Consider the following 14,882-nt stretch of genomic DNA (forward strand, 5'->3'; position numbering starts at 1 on the left):
CGTTTTAGAGGTACAATGCCCCAAAAAAAATCTTAGTAAGGAAAAAAATATCTGTGATTTCCTTGCTATACTCATACATAACCCTCTAAATTTTGTGGATATCAGAGGTGGTGCAGTAGATTGAGAAAAATTTTGGAACCAGACTATATTAAAAGGACTCACTTCCCACTGACTACCTAAATAAAGAAGTCTCTTAGCCTGTCTAACTGTACTTCAGGAAGAAGGTTATTATCCCATCTCATACACTTGTTTTAAGGCGAAAAGTTACAAAAACGTCTGAGTGTGCTTGGTATCTGATAGGATTCTGACTATAATTTTTTTTCTTTTTTACAGAAGAGGATAAATATAATATTTATTCTTCTTTGCTCTTCAAGTATTTCCTGGCAGAAGGAATCGTCAATGGGCATACTTTGTTGGTTGCATCAGCAAAAGAAGATCCTGCTGATATTTTACAGGTATAGGAAATACTAATTCAATATTTCATTTTGAACATTTCATGCGAAAATATTGCTTATATGTATGTAAACAAAATATGTTTGTATACATAAAAACTATTTAAATGCATTAATGGGAACATACATATACTTTATTCTCTTAAAATTTATTTGAACATGTTTCATTTTTAAATTAGTGTTCTCAGACAATTTTTTAACTTGATATTGGCAGTGCGGAAAATATTAGTAAGCTACTAAAAACTGAAATACATAAAATTATTACTATATTATAGTCATGAAGATAAGAGAACTCTGTAAAAAGTTAAGTAAAGAAAAACAACAGCAGAATATTATCTGATATTAAATACCAGTGTCCTAAGGAGGTAAATCAAAAGAAACATACAAAAATTAGAAGTACTCATTTATTAATATTATTTTGCTTTGAAAATACAAGAAATTAATCTTTTCTAAGAAACAAGCAACAAAATAAAATATGTGGTCAGTGTACTGTATCTTTTTAAAGCCAAAGCACACTTTAAAACTCAAAGAGGACAATTCTGACTTTTAGAATTCTTAATTTTTTTGTTCAGAACAGGAACCCAACTTAAGCCATTATTTGAATAGAAGTCATTATTTGAAATAGAATCTAAAGTTTTTTCCTCCCATAGGATGGTTTCATTTCAATGAACTGAAATGAAATGAAAATTTATACCCACTATAAAAAGTTATATAATGCTTAAGTAAAACTAACATGATTCTTTCATATGGGTCAGACTTTGCTTAATAAATAATACTGTCAGAAAATCCAAAGGGGAAACCTTTGTATAATTTCTGAAATGATTTTCTTCTGGTTGCAAAGACTGTTTTCCTTCATTCTTACTTTTGGTGTTTGACGTTTATAATATTTTCTCAATGTTTTTGTTTCTCCTTTTGTTCCTTTTCCCTGGTCTTAATCATCTTGATCAGCTTCTGGACAGTACTGTGCTTGCTAGGAACAGTGGAGTAAAGGCCAACCAAGATTATTGTCCCAAAGAAGTTAGACAAGTGCTTCATGGCACATTCCCCAAAAATATTGAGACTAAGATTTTACTTCAAACATCCTTATAGCCATATAGGCAGTTTTTGTCATGCCAAGAAGCAGGAAAATCCTTAACCCTTGAACAACGTGGTGTTAGAGACACTGATCCCCTGCATGGTTAAAAATCCACATGTAACTTTTCACTACCCCCAAACTTATCTACTAGTAGCCTACTGACCAAAAGGCCTAACCAATAATATAAACCGTTAAATCATACATATTTTTTGTATTATATGTATGTATCGTATACTGTATTCTTACAATGGAGAAAAGACAATGTTATTAAGCAAAACCTTAAGAAAGAGAAAATACATTTATAATACTATATTTACTGGAAAAATGCACATAGAAGCAGACTGTGCTGTTCAAACCTGTGTTTTTAAGAATGAACTGTATATACTTTTCAAAGTAAAGCATTTTATTTTTTCTCTTGCTTCCTATAACCTCGGCAACTAATATTAAAACCTAGTAGATATACTAACATATTTTGCTTATAGAGAACTATGCTTTTTATTTGAAAACTAATCCTTAACACCTTTCCTAGGTACCTTGAATTTGTACGAGTTAATATTAAAAATCTCAGGGTACTTTACATGTCCTTCTTTGGATTATGTGAAGGATTTAAAAATTATAAAATAAATACTAGCTTTCATCAGGATTTCTTAAAATATCTAATCTTTTATGTAAGTAGTTAGATTCTACAAACATTTATCCACAAGACATTTATTCACAGAGGAATTTTATGATATAGAAAAATATAAAATCAGAGTTAAAAGACATAGATTTGAAAAAGTTGCACTTTTGACCAAGGTATGTTAATAAAGATCAGATTTCTCTTTATTCCTGAAACAAATAAAAAACATGTGAAAATGTGTTAAACAACAATTTCCAAGACATTGAGCATCACATAATAAAGGACGGTGATTCCGGAGACATCAAAAGATACAAAGGAAGCCCTATAACTTCCCTGGCATTACTGTATGCAAAGTTTCCAGGCGCACCCGCGTGAATGTACACACACACACACACACACACACACACACACACCCCACCTCTTCTTTATCCATTCATCAGTTGATGGATACTTGGACTGTTTTCATAGTTGGGCTATGTGATAATGCTGCTATAAACATCAGGGTGCATGTATCTCTTTGAATTAGTATTTTTATGTTCTTTGGGTAAACACCTAGTGGTGCAATGGGTTAATTCTATTTTTAACTTTCTCTTTACGTTTTTTTTAAATTTTATTTTTAGAGAGTGAGAGAGTGTGCGGGGGAGAGAGAGAGAAAGGGAGAAAAGAGAATTCTGAACAGACTCCACCCTATCAGCATGGAGCACAGTGCAGGGCTTGAACCTATGAACTGTGAGATCATGACCTGAGCCAAAACCAAGACAAAGATGCTCAACCAACTGAGCCACACAGGTGCCCTTATTTTTAACTTTATAAGGAACCTCCATACTGTTCTCCAGAGTGGCTGTACCAGTTTGCATTCCCACCAACAGTGCAAAACTGTTCCCTTTTCTCCACATCCTTCCTAGCACCTATTGTTTACTGTGTTGTTGATTTTAGCCATTCTGACAGATAGAAGGTAATATCTCATTGTAGTTTTGATTTTGATTTCCCTGTTCATCAGTGTTGTTAAGTATCTTTTCATGTGTCTATTGGCCATCTGTAGGTCTTTCTTGGAAAAATGTCTATTCATGTTTTCTACCATTCTTAAATGGGATTGTTCTTTTTGGAGGGGTTGAGTTTTACAAATTCTTTATAGATTTTAGATACTAACCCTTTATCCGATATGTAATTTGCAAATATCTTTTCCCATTCCACCGGCTGCCTTTTTAGTTTTGTTGATTGTTTCCTTTGCTGTGCAGAAGGTTTTTTTGTTTTTTTTTTTTTTTTGGTTTGTTTGTTTTGAGAAGTCCCAATAGTTTATTTTTACTTTTGTTTCCCTTGCCTCAGGAGACCTATCTAATAAGAAATTGTACAGCCAATGTCAAAGAGGTTACTGTCTGTGTTCTCTTCTAGGACTTTTATTCTTTCAGGTCTCACCTTTAGGTCTTTCATCCATATTGAATTCATTTTTGTGTTTGCTGTCAGAAAGTGGTCTAGTTTCATTCTTTTGCATGTTATTATCTAGTTTTCCCAACACCATTTGTTGGAGACTGTCTTTTTTCCATTGGATATTCTTTCCTGCTTTGTTGAAGATCAATTTACCATGTAATTGTGGGTCTATTTCTGGGTTTTCTGGTCTGTTCTATTGAGCTATGTGTCTGTTTCTCTGCCAGAACTATACTGTTTTGATCTCTAGAGCTTTGTAATATAATTTGAATTCTGGAATGATGATGTCTCCAGCTTTGCTTTGCTTTTCAGGTTGCTTTAGCTACTTGGGGTCTTTTGTGGTTCCATACAAATTTTAGGATCATTTGTTCTGGCTCTGTGAAAAATACTGTTGGTGTTTTGACAGGGATTGTATTAAATGTTGTAGATTGCTTTGAATAGTATAGACATTTCAACAGTATTTATTCTCCAGTCTACGAGTATGGAATGTCTTTCCATTTCTTTGTGTCATCTTCAATTTCCTTCATCAGTATTTTATAGTTTTCAGATAACAGGTCTTTTACCTCTTTGGTTAGGTTTATTGCTAGGTATCTTATTGGTTTTGGTGCAATTGTAAATGACGTTGATTTAATTTCTCTTTCTGCTGCTTCATTATTGCTATATCAAAATGCAAGAAATTTCTGTATGTTGATCTGGTTTCGTACTGAATTTGTGTGTCAGCTCTAGCAGTTTTTGGTGGGGTCTTTTGGGTTTTCTGTATAGAGTATCATGTCATATGCAAATAGTGACAACTTGTTTTCTTCCTTGCCAGTTTGAATGCCTTTTCTTTCTTTCTTTCTTTCTTTCTTTCTTTCTTTCTTTCTTTCTTTCTTTCTTTCTTTCTTTCTTTCTTTTTCTGATACTTTATTTTTGAGAGAGAGAGAGAGGGAGAAGGGATGGACAAAGAGAGAAGGAGACACAGAATCTGAAGCAGGCTCCAGTCTCTGAGCTGTCAGTACAAAGCCCAATGCAGGGCTCGAACATGATCATGAACTGTGAGATCATGACCTGAGCCAAAGTCAGACACTTAACCGATGGAGCCTCCCAGGTGCCCCTGGATGCCTTCTATTTCTTTTTGTTGTCTGATTGCTGTGGCTAGAACTTCCAGTACCATGGTAAAAGTAGACATCCCTGTCTTGTTCCTGACTGGGAGTTTTCCCCATTGAGGATGATATTATCTATGGGTTTTTCATATATGGCCTCTATTATCTTGTGGTATGTTCCCTCTAAACCTACTCTGCTGAGGGGTTTTATCATGAATGGAATTTGTACTTTGTCAACTGCTTTTTCTGCATCTATTGAAAGAATCATATGATTCTTCTGTTTGTTTGTTTGTTTGTTTTAAAGGTTATTTATTTTGAGAGACAAAGAGAGGGCAAATGCGAGCAGGGGAGAGGCAGAGAGAGAGGGAGAGAGAATCCCAAGCAGGATCCACACCATTAGTGTGGAGCCCAATGTAGGGCTCGAACTCACATACTGTGAGATCATGACCTGAGCTGAAATTAAGACTCAGACATTTAACTGACTGAGCCACCCAGGCACACCCTGATCATATGCTTCTTATCCTTACTTTCATTAATGTGCTCTATCATGTTGATTGGTTTGCAAATATTAAAAAACATTACAACACAGGAATAAATCCCACTTGATTGTGGTGAGTGATTTTTTTTTAATGTATTGTTGGATTTAATGTAATTTGTGAGTATTTTATTGGAATTTTTGCTTCCATGTTTATCAGGTATATTGACTTGTAGATCTCTTTTCTGGTAGAGTCTTTATATGGTTTTGGTATCAGGTTACCGCTGGCCTCATGGAATGAATTCATAAGGTTTCCTCCCTGTTCTCTTTTTGGGAAAAAAAATTTTTTGTAATGCTTTTGTATTTTGAGAAAGAAAGAGGGAGAGAAAGAGAGAGAGAGAGCAGGAGAGGGGCAGAGAGAGAGAAAAAGAATCCTAAGTAAGCTCTCTGCTGTCAGCCTAGCTCCCAACAAGGGGCTCAACCCCACCAGTCTCAAGATCATGAACTGAGCTGAAATCAGGATTCTCAACCTCCTAAACCACCCAGGCAGCCTTCTTTTTTTTTTTTTTTTTTACAAATAGTTTATTGTCAAGTTGGTGGGCAGCCTTCTTTTTGGAATAGTTTGAGAAGAATATGTATTACCTCTTTAAATGTTTGGTAGAATTCACCTGTGAAGGCATCTGGCCCTGGACTTTTGTTTGTTGGAAGTTTTTGGTTACTTATTCAATCAATGTCTTTGCTAGTTATCAGCCTGTTCAAGTTTTCTATTTCTTCCTGTGTCAGCTGATAGTTTATTGTGTCTAGGAATTTATCCATTTCTTCCAGATTGTCCAATTTGTTAGTTTATACTTTTTCATAATATTTCCTTATAATAGATTGTATTTTTGTGGTATTGGTTGTTATTTCTCCTCCCTCATTTGTGATTTTATTTACTTGGGTTTGTTCTCCTTTGTTTTTGATAAGTCTGACTAGAAGCTTTTCTAATTTTATTACTTTTTAAATGAACCGGCTCCTGGTTGCATTAATCTATCTTTTCTCTCTCTTTTTTTTTTTAATTTCTGTATTATTTATTTCTGCTTTAATCTTTATCATTTCCTTCCTTCTGCTGGCTGTAGGCTTCATTTGCTGTTCTTTTCCTAGCTCATTTATGTGTAAGGTTAGGTTGTTTATTTGAGATTTTTCTTGCTTCTTAAGGTAGACCTGTACTATAATGTACTTCCCTCTTAGGACTGTTTTGCTGCATCCCTAAGGTTTTGGAATGTTGTGTCTTCATTTTATTTTGTTTCCACATATTTTTAAATTTCTCCTTTGATTTCCTAGTTGACTCATTCATTGTTTAGTAGCATGTTGTTTAACTTACTTGTATTTGTGGTCTAATTTTTTTTTTGGGGGGGTTGAAGTCTAGTTTGATAGCACTGTTGTATGATTTGCATCCTTTTGTATTTGTTGAGACCTGATTTGTGGCCTAATATGTGATCTATTCTGGAAAATGGTCCATGTGCACTTGAAAAGAATGTGTATTGTGTTGTTTTAGGATGAAATGTTCTGAATGTATCTGTTAAGTCCATCTGATCCAGTGTGTCATTCAAAGCAGCATAGGTGTTTTTAACTGAAGAATGTTTTCTAATGTCATCTGATATATTTTACCTTATCTTGCTTACTTAGAATGTATTATTAGAGATATTATAATTGCTGTCACAAAAACCTAATGGTCTTAAGCATTATATTTACTTTATATAGCAGATGTAATGCTATATTTTAAAGTTAATTTCAGTCTTCTATTTATAACAAATAATCCAGAATAATTTGTTTTTATTGAGGCTTCCCTTATGTAACAATTGAATAATTATCAATATATTCAGGGTACCTGGATGGCTCAGTCGATTAAGCATCCATCTTTGGCTCAGGTTATGATATGATGGTTCATGGGTTCAAGCCCCACATTAGGCTCTGTGTGAAAAGCTTGGAGCCTGGAGCCTGCTTTGGATTCTTTGTCTCCCTCTCTGTCTCTGTACCTGCCCCATATGTACTCACTCTCTCTCTCAATAATAAATAAATAAACATTTAAAATAATAATAATGTTTTCAGTGAAGTTAAATATTAAATCAGCCATAAATTTGAGTTTGTTATTCTCAGGAAAATTTTATTCTATTTGATTTTAATGCCATTATTTACTTTTATGTAAACCACTTATATATGTGAGTAATAAAAATAGTTAATGTTTGTATTTGCTTAATAACATGCACACTTAACATTTTCGTACATTAAAAAAATGATATAATGATTCATTTTGAGCAAAAAATTTACCTATGTACTTGCATTTTATAGAGCTCTGTTTTGAAAATGTATCTAGATTTTGAGTTATTAGAACCTTCATTCATCAGTGAAAACTTTAAATTCATGATTTTTAAATTTCATATTTCATATATCTTTTACATTCCTTCATTTTAAATATGTAATAATAAAATAGTTTGATTTAAAAGAATAATATGCCATTCTCGTTTTTCAATTAATAAAGCACAAAATATATTGTTTTTAACCTGTATACCCTTAATGTGGTCTAGTTAGTTTTCACAAATTTAGAATAGACTGGATTAGAAATTTATGGCTATAAAAATAGTAATTATTTGTATTCTTCATAACACCAATGTGGAGACAAAGTTTTTAGTGTATTACTGAGAAGAATAAATAAAATATTTAAAATGAGAAGTTGAGGAGGAATGTAGATAAGTAGGTTTTTCTGTATAATATTCAGCCAGGATTTCAGTGTTCCCAACTCTATTAGAGCTATATTAGAGTCATTTGTATTAAACAGCCCAAAAATGAATGACCAAAACCAAGACATTAATAGTGTTTAGAGATATACCATGGGTCAGGGTGGCAGGGAGGTGGAGTGGGGAAAGCTATAATTGCTTAGTTTTAATTTTATGATGTATGCTTAGGAATTTCTGGAACCTATAACCAAGACAAATATTGCTGGTACAAGAAAAGGGAAAAGAAAATCTTAGAGACCATAATTATCTTAAAACTGTGTATAACTAAAGACAAGTAAAGGATAAAAAGCCCCATCAGCTGCCTAAGATATATTATATAACCACCCAGCAATTTATCCATCATCCTTTGAAAACATATTCATGCCTATTGTAGTCAAAGCTCCTTCAGGAAGTCAGCATTAAGATGTAACGTTGAAAAATTACACCTCTTAGAAAATCCTATAGAACAATATAAATGATGTTGTTAAAGCTTTTAAAAACACATTGGTAAGTATTTTTCAGCTAACTTTTTAATCTAAGAGAATGTTCTTGATCATCTCAAATAAAGTGATAAGTATTCTCTGAAATTTTCTATGGAATGTTTTATAAAATGGCAAAAATTATATTTTTATGTTAAAATATTTGTGTTTATCAGTAGATAGGCCGATATTTTTATAAATAAAAAATGCATACAAACACGTACACACATAATTCCTTTAGAACTTGAAAATGCTATATTTTTCTATTATATCCTTTTCATAATTTTAAACAATATATGTTAATATTTATAACAATTTTCAGAAGTAAAATTAAATGCTATTTCTTAACATATACTAAGGTGAGTTTTAAAATTTAATTCAAATATTTTTAGTGATGAAATTCCATATTGATAATATTCATGCAGGAAGAGATATCTAATATCTAGAGCCAAGGCTTAACTCCTGACTTATGGCATTAACTTTTTGAATTACTTGTTTTATATATTATGTATTATCCAAAATCAACTATAGTTAGAATAAAGTGGGAGGCTAGGATGGTTTTAGGAGTTTAAGAGTTTTACTTTTTAATATGTACCCAAGCTAAGAAAGGGTTACAAGCAGGAATATCAAGAACTATCTTGATGTTTACTAAAGGTTTACTGTATATATATATTTAACATCAAACATACTAATAAATGAATAGTTCAAATTTAAAAAAAATTATTGTCTCTATTATAATCATATATTTAATACAGACAAAGTCTTTAATAATTGAAAATGAATTACCTTATAGTAACCCATGAGTCATGGACTAAGTAACTGTTTATTTAAAATAAACCATATCAGGTGTGCCTGGGTGGCTCAGTAGGTTAAGCTTCGGACTTTTCTGAACAGGTCATAATCTCACAGTTCATGGGTTCGAGCCCCGCATTGGCGTCTGTGCTGACAGCTAACTCAGAGCCTGGAGCCTGCTTCAGATTCTGTGTCTCCCTCTCTCTCTGACCCTCCCCTTCTCACGCTTCTCTCTCTCTCTCTCTCTCTCTCTCTCTCTGTCAGAAATAAATGTTTTAAAAATTTTAAATAAATCATATCAGAGGCGCCTAGGTGGCTCGCTTGGTTAAGCATCTGACTCTTGATTTCAGCTCAGGTCAAGATCTCATGGTTCCCAGATTTGAGCGCTGTGTCAGGCTCTGCACTGACAGAACGGAGTCGGCTTGGGATTCTCTGTCTCCCTTTCTGTCTGCACCTTCCCTGCTCAAGCACTTGCACATGTGCTGTCTCTCAAACTAAACTTTAAAAAGTAAAATAGGGGCACCTGGGTGGCTCAGTAGGTTAAGCATCTGACTTCGGCTCAGGTCATGATCTCGCGGTTCGTGGAGCCCATGTTGGGCTCTGTGCTGACAGCTAGCTCAGAGTCTGGAGCCTGCTTCAGATTCTGTGTCTCCTTCTCTCTTTGACCCTCCCCTGTTCATGCTGTGTGTCTCTCTCTCAGAAATAAATTTTTTTAAAAAAAATTTTTTTTAAGAAAAAATAAAATAAATTGGGGTGCCTGGGTGGCCCAACTGGTTAAGTGTCTGACTTCCGCTCAGGTCATGATCATGTGGTTCATGAGTTTCACCCCTAGGTAGGACTCTGTGCTGACAGCTTGGAGCCTGGAGCCTGCTTCAGATTCTGTGTCTCCCTCTCTGCCCCTCCCCTGTTCATACTCTGTCTCTCTCTCTTTCTCTCAAAAATGAATAAACATTAAAAAATTTTTAAAGAGAATTTTGGGCACCTGGGTGGCTCATTTGGTTAAGTGTCTGACTCTTGATTTCAGCTCAGGTCATGATCTTATAGTTAATGAGTTCAAGCCCCACTTCATATTGACAGTGTGAAGTCTGGTTGGGATTCTTTCTCCCTTTCTCTGCTTCCCCCACTTAAACACACTCTCTCTCTTGCCACATGCATGCGCGCTCTCTCTCTCTCTCAAAAATAAATAAACTTTAAAAGAAAAAGAATTAAATGAAGTAGTATATTTGTTAAACAATGTTAAGTTCGAATTACCATTAAAAAAGTTTCCTTTTTTAATGTCATTTTGGTGTTAAGATTAAGTCTATATTTAACTTCCATCTCTCATTAACTGATCGTGGAACAAGATTTAGAAGTATGAATCTAGTGAGTGGTTAGTTGTTTGCTTTTAGTACATTAGAGTACAGGCTGGGCTTTCTGAGTAAATAGAATACAAAAATATTTCAGATCCAACTTGGTTTTCCTTATTCTGCCAAAAATTGAGATGGCTATAAGAGTAAAATAAAAGAAGTGCCCCTCGTTTTCGCTACATACACTACTGAACACTTTTTTTTATTATACTTATCTTCAAAGTTGTAGTTTTATAATGTTCAGAACAAAGGTAATACGAAATGTTATATATAACTAAAAATTATTTTTTTGGCCTTTCTGTCATTCCACGTTGTAAACTTTATGCAAGCTCAATACCTTATAAATAACATAACTTCCCACACATTTTTACTTTTTCTAGCCTGTATAATATGTGTTTTATTTCCTATCAAAGTATTTTATTACTTTGTATCTTCTGTTCATAGTACAAATATACATAAATAAAGAGCCTTTAAAGTCAGAGCTATAATCAGGATATGTTCCCTTCATTTCTTTGTCTTTTATTTGTTGAGAAAACTATCAGGTTATCTATATGCTTTTCAATCCTTACAACTCTGAAGTGCTAGTTGAGCCAGAAATTTGCTGTTTGACCCCAGGGTTTCACTCTTCCCCCAACCCCCCAGCTACTTGTGAGAGCTTATTTAAAATTCTAAGTTCTCCCCTGGCAGCCACAGTTAGAGCTTCTTTGGCAAACTAAAAAGACTAAGAAAAATCATTCAAAGACTCAGTACTGCTTCCAGTGACCTACATTTGTAGCCAGTTTTTAAAAGATGGCATGTGCCTTATTTTCCAACAAGAAAATGAAAGATAAAAGTATAAAGGAGAATAAACCCACCTCTCTGTCACTAGCTAGTAAGAACCATTTCTGATATAACATTAAAATGAACACAAAGTTCTCTTTGATATTTGTGCATCACCAACATAAGAATTTTGCATGCAGAAAAGTAGCCTAAGTCATACAGCAAAAAGGCCATATTCTGTAATAGGATATTTATCCTCAGAAGGTGAAATACATTTGGGATATGAGCTTAGATTTTAATTTCTGTGGTGCTACTTAACTAGCTACAGGACTTTGCACAAATCACTTAACCTTTTACATTAAGATAGAGATAGTTCCATGGTTACCTTATTCTGGAATGCCAAATTAAAAATGAAATATCAGGAGTTTTGCTTTCTAAATCTTAAAGAACTTCCACCAGGCCTCACATTTACTTTTAAAAAATTTATTTTGAACTCCTAAAATAAATGGTTGTGAATATTTCATGGTAATTTATTGTCATGCCCAAATGTTAAAATCTTAGAACCATTATATAGCACTTTCCATTCTTTGAAAAGAAGCCACATAATGTGAGAATTAGGAATATTAAAAATAGAGTTCATTTGTCCTCTGAATACTTTTTCTGAAAACGTATTCAGAAGAGAAAATATTTAATCCTTTTAGAAGGGATAAATGACTTCAAGTTCTGAAAACCAGAGCCATTGTAACTTAAAAAAAATACTCATTATCTCCCCAAATTAACATGTTGCCCCATGAAATAAAATGTTCAAGGATCCCATGAAAGGAGAAAGGCAGCACACCTTCAAGAGTCATACATTAAGTAGATGGTCTTTGAAGATTTATTATCTACAAAGGGTTAACTTTACTGTGTGATAACCCCAAAGAAGACAAGGCTATCTTTCCAGCTAATGTCAGGGTAATTCTATCAGTGGCCAGTGTTACCTCCCTGAAATTTTGTTTTGTTCATCAGAAACCAACAGACAGTTACAGAAAGTGGCCTCAGTTCACCCCAGCCATCTTTTTGTATTATATTAGTGAAATCAGAGGCATTTGATATTCACTTACCGGTTTTATAAAATAGTCTTATTATAGTATGTATGTGTGTCTAAAAGTCTGTGCTAGATTTTGAAAACAGGGTAGATGGTATTAAAGAGTAAAACTGGAAGTCGAAAATAGATCTGAGACCATGAAGTGAAGCATCTTACCTTTATATGTCTTAAAACAGATTATAACAGGGTACTATAGAATTTTAAAAACGTGTTTTATGCTTTATCCAGTTGCCTCTACTTCTCAGTACTCAATGAGCAGAAAGAGAATCATTTTTGTTCTATTAACACTACGTGTACACCACAAAATAATGTTCAAATTTAATCAAAATAAAGTGATATCCATTGTCATTTAGTGCACCACAATGTATTAAATATTTTTGTGACATCTTCCATAAACTGGGTTCATTTTGGAAAAATAAAAGAATTTGTCAAACAAATAAAACCAGTCCTGTGTGCTTCAGAACTAGGAATATAACTGATCTGGACCTCTAAAATAAAGAATGACTGATTCCATTATTAATTGTGAGATATCTTTGAGAGCAGATATCCCCGAAACTTTAGAATTCTTCTTTCCATCTTTTAAAAATTCTATGACTTTGATTTAACAAATAATTATGTTAAGATTATTGTCACTATCTTAACTTTTATAATAATTATATTAATAAATGTTTAATTATATCTGGTTTTCAGAAATTATTTTAGTTTATATTCAATAAGGACACTTCATTCTTACAGGAATTATGTAGAAATCCTTGGCCAACATAAGAATCCTTCTATAACTCAAGTAATTATTGCATAATCTGTTTGCTTAGTAAAGATTTTCATATATCATTTTTAAGAAAACAGGTTAATATATACCCTTATACAATAAATACTTACTAAAGGGAATTATTTTACATGGTCTCATTAACTAAACCTAAACTAAAATCAATGATTAAGTGAAGAGTTTAGTCTAGTTTTTAAAACATTTCACAAAATGTATTTTAATCAAGGTATTACAAGGACCACGTCATTTACCATTCATTTTCTTTCTATATCTAGGGATATAGTTATAAAGATATACTGATACACACTCATACACACACACACACACACCCCACACACACACAATGTATACATAATATACACGCAGAAAGTCACATGTTTTTAACAATGGTAGTTAGCTAATTAGTACCTCTATTCACTTTTACTTACATTATCTCTCTCAGTATGAGTTTTGTTGATTATGCAGTCAGAGCCAGATTTAACATTGCTAGCATTTACTATATGAACTTTATTTTGTAAAGGAACTCAGAAAGGAAAACTCCAATTTTTATGACTAGAAATATTGATAGCAACAGTGTACCCTTTTCTCTCTATAATCAAAAACATGGAATTTTTATTTATTTAAGCTTCTTAAGAAATTTGAACTAAAGAGAATGTTTTGAAGGAATACGTATTATAGCTTCATATTTTGATATATGGAATATATAAATTCTGTCTTTAAGTTGATATATTGAAGAATATTGATAAAATTATCATAGATAGACCTCATAGAAACTTGTTCCTAACAACTTGACAGTTTTATATATGTGAAAAAATAATTATGGAAGCTAATAATATCACAATGTCAAAAAATACAGTGCATTTCTCTTCAACGTTTTTTTAAACCAGTGCCTTGGTCAAGACTTGGAGTGCTGTTGATATTCGCAGGCACATTGCTAGGACCTAAATAAAGAATCTAAAGTTGCCTGTACTTCATTTTCCCAACCTCACTGCTAGATAGCAGTAGAACTCAGGGATTAATTACATGTCTGAGTTGCTTTAAAATCCTTCTATGACTGGAGCTCTTAAAAATGTGATGGTCTAAAAGGAAATATTTTGAAATAATTAGATTATAATTTGCATTTAATTAAAGAAAGTAGTACATTTTTTGTTTTACTGACTTTACCCTTTCCCTTTACTTCTGAAAATCTCTGATCTAGACTTTCATTTCCTTGTCTTCATGTTATCCTTCTCCTTCCCTCTATCTTAGTGAAGAAAATTGAATTTTCCCAGTCTTCTCAATGTATTTCTTGTTTATGTGTTAAAGATAAATTTGATAAGGATTTGTGGAAAAGCATTGAGAACACTACTCTTAACCTAGTGGTTTCATTTTCTGTTTTTCAATTCATATAGTTGATGTAGTTGTCAAATTAAAAGCATCATTTTTGTCAGTAGCTTAATTTGGGAGTTTAGTCAAAATAATATCTATATACCGACATGAAAATATTTTTCACCCTTTCTTATAATATCAGCAATTTTTCCCTCTTTATAATATATATATTAAAAATTGCACCAAGATGTTCCCTGTACTGAATTTAAGTTGAAATATGAATGGAAATAAGTTAAGTCAGTAATTACTAATCTTAAAATCCACGAGTTGAAAAACATTTTTTATGTAACATCAGCTATATACCCAAAGGCTTTCTGACTTACTCCATGCAATCTACATTTCTGAATGCTTTTAACAGTTAAAATAACCTCTCTCCCCATATTTTTAAATATTTAAATGGAGAT

At 32.9% G+C, this 14,882-nt stretch overlaps 1 protein-coding gene across 1 annotated transcript in view; it reads left to right on the forward strand.

Moving 5' to 3' along the window:
• ELP4 (elongator acetyltransferase complex subunit 4) overlaps nt 1–14,882 on the forward strand; it is a 244,091-nt gene that overhangs the window by 30,337 nt on the left and 198,872 nt on the right. Inside the window, exon 3 of the mRNA XM_039219336.1 lies at nt 334–455. Coding sequence (XP_039075267.1) covers nt 334–455 — 122 coding nt within the window. The remainder of the gene's footprint in view (nt 1–333; nt 456–14,882) is intronic.

This window comes from Hyaena hyaena, unplaced genomic scaffold (genome assembly GCF_003009895.1).
Source record: "Hyaena hyaena isolate Hyena2069 unplaced genomic scaffold, ASM300989v1 scaffold_807, whole genome shotgun sequence".
In the NCBI taxonomy this organism is placed as follows: Eukaryota; Metazoa; Chordata; class Mammalia; order Carnivora; family Hyaenidae; genus Hyaena; species Hyaena hyaena.